Source organism: Pelobates fuscus, chromosome 3, assembly GCF_036172605.1.
Source record: "Pelobates fuscus isolate aPelFus1 chromosome 3, aPelFus1.pri, whole genome shotgun sequence".
Lineage (NCBI taxonomy): Eukaryota > Metazoa > Chordata > Amphibia > Anura > Pelobatidae > Pelobates > Pelobates fuscus.
This window is the reverse complement of record NC_086319.1, coordinates 17545296-17562167: the sequence shown is the minus strand read 5'-3', so window position 1 is coordinate 17562167 and position 16872 is coordinate 17545296. Positions and strand designations below refer to the sequence as shown.

Here is a 16872-nt window from a genome sequence, read left to right as displayed (position 1 = left end):
GTCAAGGAGAGCAAAAAACAAGTCGCAAGAGAGTGCTGAGAACGGACAACAGCTCTATTAGCCTGCCCTTCCGTGGGTTCTCAAGCTGGTTTTAGCTCATCTTGTGCCATTACAGAGAGAACCAGGCCATGTGTCTCAGACTGATTCCATCCAAAACGGCAGAACAGATCCAAAATACAGGCGGGCTCTCTGCACGAGAAATACAGCAACCCCAGTAAATGGCAGGTTTCAGTCACTGTCACATGATTTAGTCACGACCAATGACCTTTTATCCCACAGCATGCAATAATACAGATTGTTTAGCACCATAGAGCCCACTGGCCTATGTTAAGTTTGTGAAATATACCACGTCAGTGCCAGATCACTTAGGACCAGACTGTTCTAATGGTTCATATTATTACTAATATTTAACACATTAAAGTGTACTAACTTTCAAGTTATCCAAATTAGCGTTACCAACCAACAGCCAAGCAGAACAAAACGTATGCTATAAATCCCCCGATCCCAGCCTGTAACGTCAGACTGACTAATACGTGAAGTCTTTATTCCACTCATCACATACTCACAATAAAGGCAATAGCAGACGTGTAGACAGAATGCCAGTCTGATAAGGCAGAGAGGTTTTTCACAAAATTTGTTACTGGTTTGGCACCTCTCTCTAAAAACAAGAGGGAAAGAAAACGTCAATGAAATACAGCGTGAGCGTGCAAATAACAACGGTCAGGGAAATGTTATTTGGGGTTGCTCTGGAAGATGATTCTAAAGACATTGAGATTTATTTACTAAACAACAAATGTTATTAACTGGTAAAAGGAAAAACTAATTGCAGAATTCAGGATAACCAAGGGAAAAGCTTTCAAACAGGAATTTGGGCTTGAATTTTTCTTTCGATTCACTAGAAGTCACAAAGCAGGCGAAGGACAAGGTCATAATCAGGTAAGATAGATTGTATACACTGCATTGGCAGAACTGTCAGCAAGTGTATAGGTCAAAAGTTATCCGTACCTTATAACCACTTTAACTTGACTCCCTAAACTGGTTGGAGCTGCTGCATATGTAGCCGGCCCACCACAGAATACTGCAAGCCACATAACACAATTCCTAGTGTACAGGTTCCCGCTAACAGCTGTGGGGTGCGACTGGGTCACATCAAAATATAAAATAACTTTTAATCTAAACATTTCAAAGCAGTTCAGCTAGCACACTGCATAAAAACCAGCAAGGGGAGAGGAGCATGCTGACGGCAAGCTGGCGGCAAACGCCAAATTAAGTTTGCACAGCATTAACATTAAAACCCAGAACATTTGTTCCGGGCTAGCTAATAACGCCCCAATGACGCTGCCGTAGGTGGTTACACATCCAGTAGCAGAGGGGTTAATATCTGTATTTGCAGCATGTGATAGCAAAAGGTTGCACATACAGACTCCAGACACCATGACCACTTTAAATCACTGAATTGTTCATGGTGCTTGGAGTAACCATTTACATTGTATGCTCTAATAACGAAGTTTTGAAATATATGAATAATCCAAACGATCTCATATTGTTGGGTATGTATCCACATATTATTCATGCTTACAACCACTTACCGGTATTAGGGATTGAATATTATACATTACATTGATGACCATAGCTCTTTATCTGGGGAGGACCTGTAAGCCAGCAGATACATTTTAAAATATTATTGTGAATTTAATTGCTGATACTTACTTAATCTTCTCATATTTTCAGTTAACCTGGAAACAAAATAACACTTGTCAGAAACCAATTTAGTTTACAGTAACGGGTGGCACAGTCTAGTCACCACAAGAAGAATCATCTTTTTTGTTTCTATTTAAAAAAAACTAACACTAATGGAAAAAAAATACTTAAAAAAAAAAATTCAAAAAAACATTTATTAAATAAACCCCAAATGAAAACACGCATGCTTTTGAACTATGCCTTTTTCTATCTAAAAACAGTTTGCAAATCCTGCAAATCAAACCTTTCTTCCACCGTCCAATCACAGACTTCCACAAACCAGGAAGTAGAACGTTTGTCTTATTGACAGCCAGAGGGGTGTAACAAGGTTCATTTATTTCTATTTCAATCTGCACTTTTTATCAAATGAAAAAAAGAGAGGACACGCTCTTCACACGCTGTAGGTGTTGATAGTATCCCTTTTAGGATTGAGGAAAATGTTGCAACCACAGTAGTTGCAGTAAGTCATCACAAGTGCATTATGTAATCCTAGTGATCATAATGGTTAATCTTGGCATGATGAATTTTTTTATATTTTCTAACCAGGTGACTGAAAAACACTATAGTAACCAGAACAGCTACAGCTTAATGTATAGTATGCAGCTTAATGTAGTTGTTCTGGTGAGTATAATAGCACTCCTCAGATGGCCACTGGAGGTGCTTCCTGGCTCAGGGCTGCACAGTTAGCAGCGCTGACATTCAGCATCCCCACGCTCTGCATGGAGACAATGAATTCTCCTCACAGAGATGCATTGTTTCAATGCTTTTCAATGAGGAGGTCCTGATTGTCCAAAACAGCATTTGGCCCCAACCCGTTCCGATTTTAGCCAATCCAATGCTTCCCCTATGGGATTGGGGGGGGGGGGGAGGGGGGAAGCCACCTAAATGGTGGGTTTAGCACTATAGGGTCAGGAATACCCGTTTGCGTTCCTGACCCTATAGTGATCCTTTAAGAATGTTGTTCTTTAAATAGCTCTAATAGTAATCTTAGTAAATCCTGAAAATATTCGGCGAGGGAGCTCTAACCTGTCTGCTCTGCTCCCTCGCGCGCCGTGTGCTGATTCTGCGGGAGCCGGAATATGACGTCATATTCCGGCTCCCGGCATCAGTAGACAGCCCGCGAGGGAGCAGAGCAGACAGGTTAGAGCTCCCTCGCCGCCTCTCATTAGAACACTGCCGCCCGCCACACTGAAGCCCCACTGGACCCCAGGGACACATCCACACCAGCTCTCCAGGTAGGGAGGCTGGGTGGATATTATTATTAATTTGTGTGTGTCTGAAAGTGTGTGTGTCTGAAAGTGTGTGTCTGAAAGTGTATGTGTGAGTGTGTGTTTGTCTGAGTATGTCTGTGTGTGTGTATGTGTTTGGCTGTGTGTGTGTATGTGTTTGTCTGTGTGTGTGTATGTGTTTGTCTGTGTGTGTATGTGTTTGTCTGTGTGTGTATGTGTTTGTCTGTGAGTGTGTATGTGTTTGTCTGTGAGTGTGTATGTGTTTGTCTGTGAGTGTGTATGTGTTTGTCTGTGAGTGTGTATGTGTTTGTCTGTGAGTGTGTATCTGTATGTGTTTGTCTGTGAGTGTGTATCTGTATGTGTTTGTCTGTGAGTGTGTGTGCCTGTGTCTGTGTGTGTATGTGTTTGTCTGTGAGTGTGTGTGTCTGTGTATGTGTTTGTCTGAGAGTGTGTTTGTCTGTGAGTGTGTATCTGTTTGTCTGTGAGTGTGTATCTGTTTGTCTGTGAGTGTGTATCTGTATGTGTTTGTCTGTGAGTGTGTATCTGTATGTGTTTGTCTGTGAGTGTGTGTGCCCGTGTCTGTGTGTGTATGTGTTTGTCTGTGAGTGTGTGTCTGTGTATGTGTTTGTCTGAGAGTGTGTGTCTGAGTGTGTGTCTGAGTGTGTGTTTGTCTGTGAGTGTGTGTGTCTGAGTGTGTGTGTGTCTGAGTGTGTGTGTGTCTGTGTATGTGTGTGTCTGAGTGTGTGTGTGTCTGAGTGTGTGTGTGTGTCTGAGTGTGTGTGTGTCTGAGTGTGTGTGTGTCTGAGTGTGTGTGTGTCTGAGTGTGTGTGTGTGTGTGTGTCTGAGTGTGTGTGTGTATGTGTCTGTGTGTCTGTGAATGATTGTATGAATGTGTGTGTCTGTCAGTGTATGAGTGTGTGTTTGTGAGTGTGTCAAATCAGTGAGAGTATGTTTGTGATTGAGTGTGTGTCTGTCAATGAATGAGTGTGTGTCAGATCAGTGAGTCTGTGTCTGTCAGTGACGTCTGTGTGTTTGTCATTGAGTGTGTGTGGCTGTTAGTGTGTATACACCACTGAGTGTAGCGTGGCGGAGTGGAGCGCAGTACAGGAGCTTCTGTTTCCTGTACCTGGCCAGACTGAGAGGAGGTGCTCACTGAGAGAGCACTTCCTGTCAGTCCAGCCACGTACAGAAAACTGAAGCTCCTCTAGAGGGTCTGCTCCGCAACGCTACAAGACAGGTAGGAGGCACACCAGGAAGGGGAGTGTGACCGCTAAGAGGGTGGGGGGTGCACCAAGGGACAGGGAAAGGAGGGGGGAGGGGAGAAGAACACTAAGGGACGGAGAAGAGGGAGGGGCTGGTTAGGAGGCACATAGGTGAAGATGTTAATTTTAGAGGGGGGGGGGGGGGGGCGGAAAAATGCATCTTCGCCTATGTACCCAAAAATCCTTGCACCGGCCCTGCATACAGGTGTTGGAAAGACTGTTCGTGCTTTTTCATTTTTACACCTGAACACAAGGAGGAAATTCACTTGTAGTACATGGAATATATTTTAACAATATTACCTTCTAGCACTAAGTGGCTCCTCCGTTTCCACCGTGCTCTCTTCAGGCTGAAACCGAAAATCTTCAATATACTCCCCAAATTTGTCATAAAACCATTTCTGGACTCTGGAGCACACCGTTTGACTTTGCGGTTTATCTGGGGGGGGAATCACGAATACAGAGCACCTAGTCACTATGAATAATGGTTTGATGGATGCATTCACCCAGCGTCCCACACCAGTGAATCAGGCTAGAAATAATCGGAACATGTAATATTTATACATAAAAGAAGGTCAGGGACACCTAGATAAAAATAAACCACACAGAAGGTAAGAAAAAGCATAAAATGCTAAACTATTCAAGTGCTCACAATTAAAATAGAATTCTCAAACTGTAGGAGTGAGTTTTGTTTTTTCCTGAAACGTTTTATTGGCGGGTTGACGTTATCAATGGAATGCACTTTCTGTCAAAGAGCCAAAAACTAAATGGGAACAAGCCTACGCTTAAAAGCATCTCTGAGAAACCTGAACATCACATAGGGACGATAGCAGCCATCTGCTCTCTATACAAAGGTAACAATATATGGGTATCTTCAAGGAGAGTATGTGGCTTCAAACATTTCAATTGTCACATAACTGAAACCTTTACATGAAAATATAAATGAAAATGTTTGTTTAGGAGGAAGAGAGGGCATAGAAAATGAACTTCACAAATTGTGTCATTCTGTGCTAGATTTGCAGCCTCTAACATACGGCCTACATCTTCTAGCCAATAGTTACCAAATTTTCAATACGTTTACAAAACGTTGTTTTTGCTGGATACGAATACCAACAGACACATGTGCTTAGGTTCAAAGCTATTATACAAAATAAACACACAGTAAGCTAGAAAATCTCAAACTCTATTTTATTACGTGTTAGCTCCAGTTGTCTGTACACAGGGATAATTTAATGTGTTTCAAGTAAAAGCCACGATCTGCAGTGGCCATCCAAATGTTAACCATTGCTTTATAGGTCTCACACGGCAGCAGCAATGTCTAATTCATAGATAGATACATGTGGGTAAGTTTCCTACTCTTCCAGTAACCGGGACTTGAACTTGCCATCGTTACCTTATCTTTCCCTACTTGCTTGTACTTTGGGTTTATCCAAATCAGACGCAGCATTCAGATATCAAATATCCCAACACACTCTCCGGTATCATTTTCTCTGCACAAATATAGCATCAGCTGACTCAGGATACAGCGTCACTTTAACAAAACCATTCCCACCACCCACTCACCAGAGCTGCAGCAGAAACAGGGGCTTTTAAACACCTGAAACCATATGGTGTACCCCTGAAGTAATGGATTCCAATTAGGGAAGGTGTTAAAGTGAATAAAACAATGAACTGTAAGCATTTTAAACAGACTATAACACATTCTTTATGTAGGTGCTTAGCAATCCACATCGAGAAATATGTTTGCTTTAAACAGTAACTATGTTACCTTTTTAAAAAACATATGGGAATCAATTTGAGATGTAACAGCATAATATTACATACTTAACATATGTGACAACCCAAGACAGGTGCCACCCGTGCTCTCTGCTCCTGAGTCTCTTCTAAAAATACCTTTACTTTAAGGGAAAACGCAAAGCACCAAAACAACTTTAGCCTAATGAAACAGTTTTGGTGCATAGATCATTCCCTTGCAGTCTCACTTTTCAATTATCATTTAATCACTTTTGTTTATGTTTATGCAGTCCTAACCCACACTTCCCCTGGCTGTGACTCGCACTGCCTGCATGAAAATCGTTTCATTTGTAATCAAATATGACAGCACAGGGTATTTACTTTAGACGTTAACAAAACTTTAATCACACAAAGGGGGTTATTGCAGGCTCTAGCCGGCAATTAACAAGAGTGGAAGATAAACAATTCTAAGTTAAAGGATCACTACAGGGTCAGGAACACAAACACATATTCCTGACCCTATAGGGTTAAAACCACCATCTAGCCCCCTGTCCCGCTCATGCCTCCATAAATATTGTAAAATCTTACTTTTATTAAAGCCTGAAGCTGCTGGCTTTGTCCCTGTTTCCTTTAGACCTGCCCACTGCCTGCTGACATCAGCAGAAGTTGTAACCTGATCCAATCACAATGCTTCCCCATAGCATTGGCTGAGACTGGCCAATCAGCATCTCCTCATAGAGATTAATGGAATCAATGAGTCTCAGTGAGGAAAGTTCAGTGTCTGCATGCAGAGGGAGGAGATGCTGAATGTTTAGATGCATTTTAGGCAGCCATGACCCAGGAAGGATCTCTAACAGCCATCTGAGGAGTGGCCAGTGAAGTTATCACTAGGCTGTAATGTAAACACTGCATTTTCTCTGAAAAGACCGTGTTTACAGCAAAAAGCCTGAAGGTAATGATTCTACTCACCAGAACAAATTCAATAAGCTGTAGTTGTTCTGGTGACTATAGTGTCCCTTTAAACACACTGTGCAGTAAGGGAAGCTTAAAAAAATGAGTCTTTTTCAGGAACTGAGCAGGGAGAGGAGTGGCCGATAATTGAGCTGTGAGACTGCGGGGGCATGATCTATACACCAATACCACTTCATTAAGCTGAAGTTGATTTTGGTTCTTAGAGTGTCCATTTAACTTGATTAATGAGCAATAAATAAAGGAACTTATAATATAATTATTAACAACTTTTTGCTAGTTATTGTGTTCACAAAATGTTATTCCTCAATGTCAAACACGTATTGTATCAGTTGCATAAATAGACAATAAGATAAGGTAAGAAAGGAGCGATCTCTCCCTTTTCTCTGCATTAACACATTATAATCCTGGTGTGAAAGTATTGCACTGGGAACATGGCACATCCAGCACAGTATGAAACATCAAACCAATCGGAGGCTGCCCACAGCCCTCGTGTCACTGCGTTCATAGATCTCATTTAAAAAGTACTGAACTGTTTTAACAGACACATACCTGCTCCATTAGTCTGTGACTGTGCCTTTGGAGGTTGCTGTGTGTTAGATTCTTCTGTCCTTGGGGTAAAAAGACGAGAGACCATGAGTAACACTTCCCGTAGCCCCTCTGTTAAAAACAAGTGTATCAGATCTTAAAATCCACAGACCGTTTCAACAAACTATAAAAAATTTCTGGTTTTCTTTTACCTATAGTCACGCCCAATATGTTTTATGTTGTAATTCTCCTGATAAATCGTAAAGAGAATAACAGATCCCATTGTACAGCGCTACGGAATCTGATGGCGCTATATAAATAATAATTTAATAATAATAACAGATGATCGGCTATGAACAAAATGAGCCGAAAGGCCATGAAAAATAAAAGCTGAAAGTTTTACATTTTGGTGACTGCAATAAGTCCTGCTAAATCTATTAAAACTAAACTGCATAAACCGGGGAATTCTTGGAGATATAGTTGAACAGATTTAGGGCATTTCTCTCAATTACTCCTTTTGGCATTATAAATCGTTGGTTTGTACCTGAAAATCTAAACATTGCAGTAATACGGAGGGTACTGTGATAAAATATCACTGATTGGGGGTAAAACATCAGTTTAGATATACAGATATTAATACAGATCGCTTTACATTAAACCCCACAGTAATCCTAACCTAAAAATATCAATAATACTGCACAATTTATAATGGGTGAAAATGAAGTCAACGAGGGTTTCTGGATACATTTATGAATCACTCGATCCTTCATGGCATTATTGTTCCATAATAAACAGATCAATGACATAGAAAACATGGATGGATCAATGGATGGATTTTATTCACAGTATAATAGGACAAGAAAAATGTAAAAAAAAAAATGATTAAGACAGCTGGAAATGGAATATGCTCCCATAAGCACAAGGTAAGGGTGACATTGAGCGGCCTTGCAGCCACATTTCTGCATCGCTCTGTATACACACAGGTGCTACGAACACAGCTTTTATCCCAGTGTTCCCTCCCCCCCCGCCTCTCCAGCGTCACTGACCAATCCCCAGGTTTTGGACATTAGAGACGATGCCAAGGATAATGAGACATTTGTCCAAAATTGGGTGAGTTCCACTGGGTTCAAGACTGTTGGCAGCTATGCCGATAGATTCTGTAATTATCTTCCTCAACTACACACTTTATTTATTAACCCGATTTTCCAATACTGTTCCAATACTCAGAATCTTCTAATTACTGCAGTACGGCCAGTTTGATTAAAAGACGTTTCTGTAATAATTTCCAGTGAATCAGTCAATGACTCCGCATTGTTAACCTTTCCGTGTCCAACGCTCTCCCACCCACCAGCAGATCACTAAAAACATCTGTCCTGGATAAATTGTTACTTCGTAAAACATGCATTCTGTTCTCTTTAAATGTCAGAGGGTAAAAGCTGGGAAGGTTTTGCTATGAGGAACACATTCTGTGATACATAGAACATGTTTCTCTGCCAGCAAGTACAGATCTCCCACCCACTGTATCCACAAACACAAAGGACAAAAAGTAGAAAGAAAATCAACATAAACAAGTGCTTCTTTCGACTACAATTTAATGTTCAAAGCTACATCTGTTGAAGGAATAAAAGATGAGCCATTCGTACGTAACTGAACATCGGGCAACATCAGCCTCTATCCAAGTTCAGCTAAGGTTTCGTCAGGCATTCTGATAATCATTTACAAGAAATTCCCCCACCCATAATTTACCATCAATATAACCAGTAACCCTGGACTGGCCGTCTCTAGGTTATGTAACAGATGTCTCAGGATAGTCCGACTAGAGCTGCTCTTTGGGTAACTTGCAATGTATGTTTGATGAGATCAAGTAGGGCAGCTTACAGCAATAATCCTCATGTTTATTCGCGAGAAACAAAAAAATAATCTTTTGTTTCGAATGGCTGATCCTCTTGCTGCTCAGAAGAATATCAGAACTGGGATACAAAGCAAGCAACAAACTATAGCAAAAAAATATATGTATAATAAATTCAATATCATCTCAGCGAAAACAGCCACTCATGCATAGTACAAGAATGTCTGTGATGCCTCTCATGCAAGGATTTTGGTGTAATTAATGGGTAACAACTTTCATGTAGGAACCTGCCAGTGTAAACTGTATCGAGACTGTATATACTTGACCATTTAAAGTTGTGAGTAAACTCTGATGTCCTGACAATTCACACTCTAGTGAAAAACCCAGTAAGAATTCTCAAATGACATAGTTAAAGGAACACTATAGTGTCAGCAATTCAAATGTGTATTCCTGGCACTATAGGTATAAATGTCTGCTTAGTTCCCCGGTCCACTTACCTCTAGTTAAAAAGGTGAGAAAGTTTTCTCACCTTTTTCCAGAGTCACACGGGTCCGGTTGTGGCTGGCCCCGCCAACACCCCAAGCACATTAACCAATTCAGCTCAATGAAGTGGTCTGTGTGCCAGGTCCATCTAGGGTTAACCCTGCAGCTGTAAACATAGCAGTTTTGAGAAACTGCTATGTTTACACTAGGGTTAATCCAGCCTTTAGTGACTGTCTCATTGACAGCCGCTAGAGGCGCTTCCGCGCTTCTCACTGTGAAAGTCACACTGAGAAGACACTGACGTCCATAGGAGAGCATTGAGAAATGCTTTCCTATGGACTGATTGAATGCGCGCACGCTGACGTCGGCTAAGGGAGGAGAGTTCCCCAGCGCCGAGGGAGCACGGCGCTGGAGAAAGTAAGAGTTTAACCCCTTCAGCCCCGCGAGAGTGGGACCCTGAGGGTGGGGGGGAACCTAAAGACCCTATAGTGCCAGAAAACTAGTTTGTTTTCCTGGCACTATAGTGGTCCTTTAAGTTGTAATTCTTCTGGTGACTATAGCGTCCCTTTAATATATCATTTGAGCCTCAGAAGAAGAAATACACATAAGGGAGGTTAAAGCCATAACACATGCTTTAATGTTGCATATATTTTATAGAGATGAAACCATGTATACATTTAGGCATTAAAAAAAAAAAAACTGTTTATAAAAGCTGTAGATCTCTTGTCTGCAGCCTTTGCAAGCCCTCCCCCTTCTAAACCCGCCCAGACTTTCTGTGACTGTCCAATCACAGACTTCCCAATGCAGCTCAATGAGAAGTCTTTGCAAGGCAGATGCTCTGGGTAATTGCTGCCGCTTGAGTTGATCTCCACTGAGCTAATCAATCAGGAAGTAACAGGATTAGTTGTCTGATTCACAGCCAGGGAGTGTAACAAGGTTTATTTATAAAAGTGACAATTTCTACTGAAATCTGCACTTTTTCTAAAAATAAAAAAAATTAAAAAAAAATAAAAAGAAAGAGCACACACTTCACACATAAAGCAGTACGGCAACTTATTTAGGTGTCTGGAGTGTCTACTTATGAGGCTCAGCGGATATATTAACTTAGTCATTGGTTTTTAAGAGGGTAAAACAAAGGATGATTGGGCTTTAACAGACTTAAAATAATTCTAATTTTCCTGCATTTATGTTAAAGCTATGAAAATGGAAAAACATTAAAAAAAACATGAGTTTCTCGTCGTTGCGTTACCAGGTGAAATGAAACATTTAATTGGTCGGTGACTACTAAAGGGCAATTTGTGCAGCTGCACTTCAAGCCAAGGCAATTTGCCCCAGAGGAAATCATAGCACATGCTGCCAAGGTATTAGCAAGCAGATCTATTTATATACCCCCAGTCTGCCAGCAGCCAGCTATAGACTGTGTGTGTGTGCTTGTTTCTCTCTGAATATCGCTGTTTTCAAGTCATTATGGCTTCACATTCTACAGATGGCTGAATTTTACACAATAGCAGAGTATCTGCAGTTTGCTTGCAGAGAATGACCAGAGCAAGCCGCCAATCTAAGAACCAGCATTTAGTTCCACTGTTTAAAGCCAGCTTACTCTACAGATCAGTTTACGTTTGTTCTTTAGCTGGGATTTTCTGTGCCCTACCCACAGGAACAATGTTGCTTTCAATCCAACTTATAAGGATGAATAAGAAGCGATACTGTATTTTAAAGCCACAGAGACTTTCACGGGTGAAAATGGGCATCTGAGATTAAAAAATCCCTGTATCATGCAATTTATATATTCACAGGGTAAGTTGCTCTTGTGACGGACTATCTGGTCACCTGTCCTGGGTACATGTCTCTCCAAGCGCCACCCCCTCTCCCAAAAGACTATTCTCACTAAAGACGCCCCCTCCAGCCCGTGCCTCGCAGCCCTGTGGACTTTCCCCTAATATGGGCTCTACACATCCGATCCGGGCGTTTTTTCGGACAGCATGGGAGCTTCAGAGAGACCTTTCCAGGAATGGCACTGTTGTGAGGATGTGAGCATGGGAAGTCTGTTTTATGTCTGTTTTTGTTAACCAGGTGCTGAAGTGTATGGCCGTTAATTAAATTACCAGCTCAGGCACAGACACTGAGGCCTCGCGTACGTCACAATCCAATTGTTCCCTCTGGGGACCTCATGTGACCTCATGTCCCCAGGTATATAAGATGACAATTTTGCCTCAATAAACCAGTTCTTATTCACCCTTCACTAAGTCTGGACTAGTGTTTGGGTGAGACAGCGGTACTCTTTGCAAGAGAGCATAACCACTCTAAAGCTCCTACACATGGGAAGGGGACAGCCTAAGCGGTAGTAACCCAGTTACTTGTGGGTATACCGCCACAGCTCTCATACAAGCTAGGGTTGTGAAATGCAGACTGCAAAGAAAATTAGTCACTGTACATATGTGTTAGTTATGGTAGGGTGTGGAACTGCACTCTGTCCCTTTAAGTAGTATGTAGCTGGGTGCAACTCGGACAGTCTCAGTACCAGAGACCAAATGCTGAATAACAAAATAGAAGAATGGACCAGGCACTCCAAGGTTCAAACCAGGCAATTTTATTGAAACCACTCCATCACAACGTTTTGACCTACACGGTCTTTGTCAAGCTTGTAGGTCAAAACGTTGTGATGGAGTGGGTTCAATAAAATTGCCTGCACCTATTTTGTACATATGTGTTATACGTGCCCTACGCAGCTCATACTAAACTCTACTTCCCAAGAGTCACTGATTGTGCACATTTCTAACTGAAAGATCAATTCCCTCTGATCCTCTTTTCCAAGAGCTCAAAATATTTATTGAATGTGAGTTTACAACTCAATCAAACTCACAGTTACGTGTCTTAGTTTAACCCACAATACCTATGCTTAGAAATCAGTCTGTGCAACAAGATACTTTGCTCTTGGTATAAATTACATTTTCAGTTCCAGAGATGGGTATCAGTAAGTCCATAAGTATAACCCAGGAATAACTGACCATATCGCCATCCACACCGTCACTAACGAAAGGATCCTCTTTGGCCAGTTGAAGTTTTGAGTCAGGTTAGATACATTTTAATTAATATAAATTGTGTGTTTAAAAACGCATTAAAGGGACACTATAGTCCCTACAGAGAAAATAATGGCTAATAACACCACTAGGTGCAGTCACTCAGACGGCCACTAGAGGTGCAGTCACTCAGACGGCCACTAGAGGTGCTCACTATTTCAGCGCTGCATTGTAATGCAGCACCTGCGTTCAGCGTCTCCACGCTCTGCATGCACAGCAATACACCATGCTGCATCGATCAGCATCTCTATGAAGATATTCTGATTGGCGTATTGCTGAGCATGCGCAATAGTCTTTGAATGCTTTCCTATTGGAAAGCACTGGATTGGCTGAGATTAGCAAGATTGATGATATCAGAGCTCCACGGCAATAATGTTCCCAGTAATGTGTCTGGGTGTATAACAGAGCTCCACAGCAATAATACTCCCAGTAATGTGTCTGAGTGTATAACAGAGCTCCACAGCAATAATACTCCCAGTAATGTGTCTCATTGTATAACAGAGCTCCACAGCAATAATACTCCCAGTAATGTGTCTCATTGTATAACAGAGCTCCACAGAAATAATACTCCCAGTAATGTGAGTGTATAACAGAGCCCCACAGCAATAATACTCCCAGTAATGTGACAGTGTATAACAGAGCTCCACAGCAATAATACTCCCAGTAATGTGTCTGAGCGTATAACGGAGCTCCACAGCAATAACACTCCCAGTAATGTGTCTGAGTGTATAATAGAGCTTCACAGTAATAATACTCCCAGTAATGTGTCTGAGTGTATAACAGCGCTCCACAGCAATAATACTCCCAGTAATGTGTCTGAGTGTATAACAGAGCTCCACAGCAATAATACTGCCAGTAATGTGTCTGAGTGTATAACAGAGCTCCACAGAAATAATACTCCCAGTAATGTGTCTGAGTGTATAATAGAGCTCCACAACAATAATACTCCCAGTAATGTGAGTGTATAACAGAGCTCCACAGCTATAATACTCCCAGTAATGTGTCTGAATGTATAACAGAGCTCCACAGCAATATTGCTCCCAGTAATGTGTCTGATTGTATAACAGAGCTCCACAGCAATAATACTCCCAGTAATGTGTCTGATTGTATAACAGAGCCCCACAGTAATAATACTCCCAGTAATGTGTCTGATTGTATAACAGAGCCCCACAGTAATAATACTCCCAGTAATGTGTCTGAGTGTATAACAGAGCTCCACAGCAATAATACTCCCAGTAATGTGTCAATGTATAACAGAGCTCCACAGCAATAATACTCCCAGTAATGTGTCTGAGTGTATAACAGAGCTCCACAGCAATAATACTCCCAGTAATGTGAGGGTATAACAGAGCTCCACAGCAATAATACTCCCAGTAATGTGAGTGTATAACAGAGCTCAAAAGCAATAATACTCCCAGTAATGTGTCTGGGTGTATAACAGAGCTCCACAGCAATAATACTCCCAGTAATGTGTGAGTGTATAACAGAGCTCCACAGCTATAATACTCCCAGTAATGTGCCTGAGTGTATAACAGAGCTCCACAGCTATAATACTCCCAGTAATGTGAGTGCATAATAGAGCTCCATAGCAATAATACTCCTAGTAATGTGAGTGTATAACAGTGCCCCACAGCAATAATACTCCCAGTAATGTGTCTGATTGTATAACAGAGCTCCACAGCTATAATACTCCCAGTAATGCAAGTGTATAACAGAGCTCCACAGCAATAATACTCCCAGTAATGTGTCTGAGTGTATAACAGAGCTCCACAGCAATAGTACTCCCAGTAATGTGTCGGAGTGTATAACAGAGCTCCACAGCAATAGTACTCCCAGTAATGTGTCTGAGTGTATAACAGAGCTCCACAGCAATAATACTCCCAGTAATGTGTCTGAATGTATAACAGAGCTCCACAGCAATAGAACTCCCAGTAATGTGTCTGAGTGTATAACAGAGCTCCATAGCAATAATACTCCCAGTAATGTGTCTGCGTGTATAACAGAGCTCCACAGCAATAATACTCCCAGTAATGTATAACAGAGCCCCACAGCAATAATACTCCCAGTAATGTGTCTGAGTGTATAACAGAGCTCCACAGCAATAATACTCCCAGTAATGTCTGTGAGTGTATAACAGAGCTCCACAGCAATAATACTCCCAGTAATGTGTCTGAGTGTATCACAGAGCTCCACAGCAATAAAACTCCCAGTAATGTGTCTGATTGTATAACAGAGCTCCACAGCAATAATACTCCCAGTAATGTGAGGGTATAACAGAGCTCCACAGCAATAATACTCCCAGTAATGTGAGTGTATAACAGAGCTCAAAAGCAATAATACTCCCAGTAATGTGTCTGGGTGTATAACAGAGCTCCACAGCAATAATACTCCCAGTAATGTGTGAGTGTATAACAGAGCTCCACAGCTATAATACTCCCAGTAATGTGCCTGAGTGTATAACAGAGCTCCACAGCTATAATACTCCCAGTAATGTGAGTGCATAATAGAGCTCCATAGCAATAATACTCCTAGTAATGTGAGTGTATAACAGTGCCCCACAGCAATAATACTCCCAGTAATGTGTCTGATTGTATAACAGAGCTCCACAGCTATAATACTCCCAGTAATGCAAGTGTATAACAGAGCTCCACAGCAATAATACTCCCAGTAATGTGTCTGAGTGTATAACAGAGCTCCACAGCAATAATACTCCCAGTAATGTGTCTGAGTGTATAACAGAGCTCCACAGCAATAGTACTCCCAGTAATGTGTCGGAGTGTATAACAGAGCTCCACAGCAATAGTACTCCCAGTAATGTGTCTGAGTGTATAACAGAGCTCCACAGCAATAATACTCCCAGTAATGTGTCTGAATGTATAACAGAGCTCCACAGCAATAGTACTCCCAGTAATGTGTCTGAGTGTATAACAGAGCTCCATAGCAATAATACTCCCAGTAATGTGTCTGCGTGTATAACAGAGCTCCACAGCAATAATACTCCCAGTAATGTGTCTGAGTGTATAACAGAGCTCCACAGCAATAATACTCCCAGTAATGTATAACAGAGCCCCACAGCAATAATACTCCCAGTAATGTGTCTGAGTGTATAACAGAGCTCCACAGCAATAATACTCCCAGTAATGTGTGTGAGTGTATAACAGAGCTCCACAGCAATAACACTCTCAGTAATGTGTCTTTAAACTACAATAAATGTGTTTAGACATATGTTTGTTTAAATAAGATACATTGTTCTTGTTCTAAATTACATTTAGCTGCAATTATTATTAGTAAAATGATCTAAACAATACGTGTCCTTTTTGTCAAAAGACATAAGATACAGTCTGTGTTTTCTTGAAGGTTTTTAGCTGAATGTTATAGATTTGTAAAGCTTCTGACAGAGAAAAGTGAGTGTTAAGTTATATTCCCACACAAACACTGGAATATTGTCTGGGAAAAATAAAGCTTTGCAAATCAAATGTGAATGTGTGGTGCAACGCAGTGTAATTACCGCCCCTACATACAGCTGTCTAAACAGCTTTGAAAAGCAGCTACAACGTATCATTATATAAATCACTGCGTGCATTATGGGGCTTCGCTTTCTAGTTATACAAAATGTTTCAGGTAAAGATAGATTAGCACAGCATCGCCAGCCCTAATAATTACCAATCATTTTCCAAATTTGCCCGCAGGGAATATCTGAAAAGAAATATATACAACAGGAAATATATCTTGCGTATTCTTTACAGTAAACAGAAGAATTGTGCGTTTACAAACAGGCCGACGCGCTGTGGAAGGAGCCCAAACACATTAATCCAGATTTTAGAAGACACAGAACCAAACAGCCGTGCTCTGAAACCTGAATCGGGGGGTAGGGGAGATTTATTGGGGGCAGAAACAAGGGCTAATGTGGGGGTAAATCACCATGGTAACCAATAGAATGCCCCTCAGTATTTAGTTTAAGGAAACCATGGCAGAAGGCTCATTACCAGCTGTATCAGTTA

General features: G+C 41.3%; 1 protein-coding gene across 4 annotated transcripts in view; it reads right to left on the bottom strand.

Moving 5' to 3' along the window:
* GRAMD4 (GRAM domain containing 4) overlaps positions 1-16872 on the bottom strand; it is a 116617-nt gene that overhangs the window by 33443 nt on the left and 66302 nt on the right. For all 4 annotated transcript variants that reach the window (XM_063446786.1, XM_063446789.1, XM_063446787.1 and 1 more), the window contains 4 exons: positions 7484-7542; positions 4532-4667; positions 1711-1736; positions 567-658 (listed from right to left, as the gene is read on the bottom strand). In XM_063446786.1, the coding sequence (XP_063302856.1) occupies positions 567-658; positions 1711-1736; positions 4532-4667; positions 7484-7542 (313 nt within the window). The remainder of the gene's footprint in view (positions 1-566; positions 659-1710; positions 1737-4531; positions 4668-7483; positions 7543-16872) is intronic.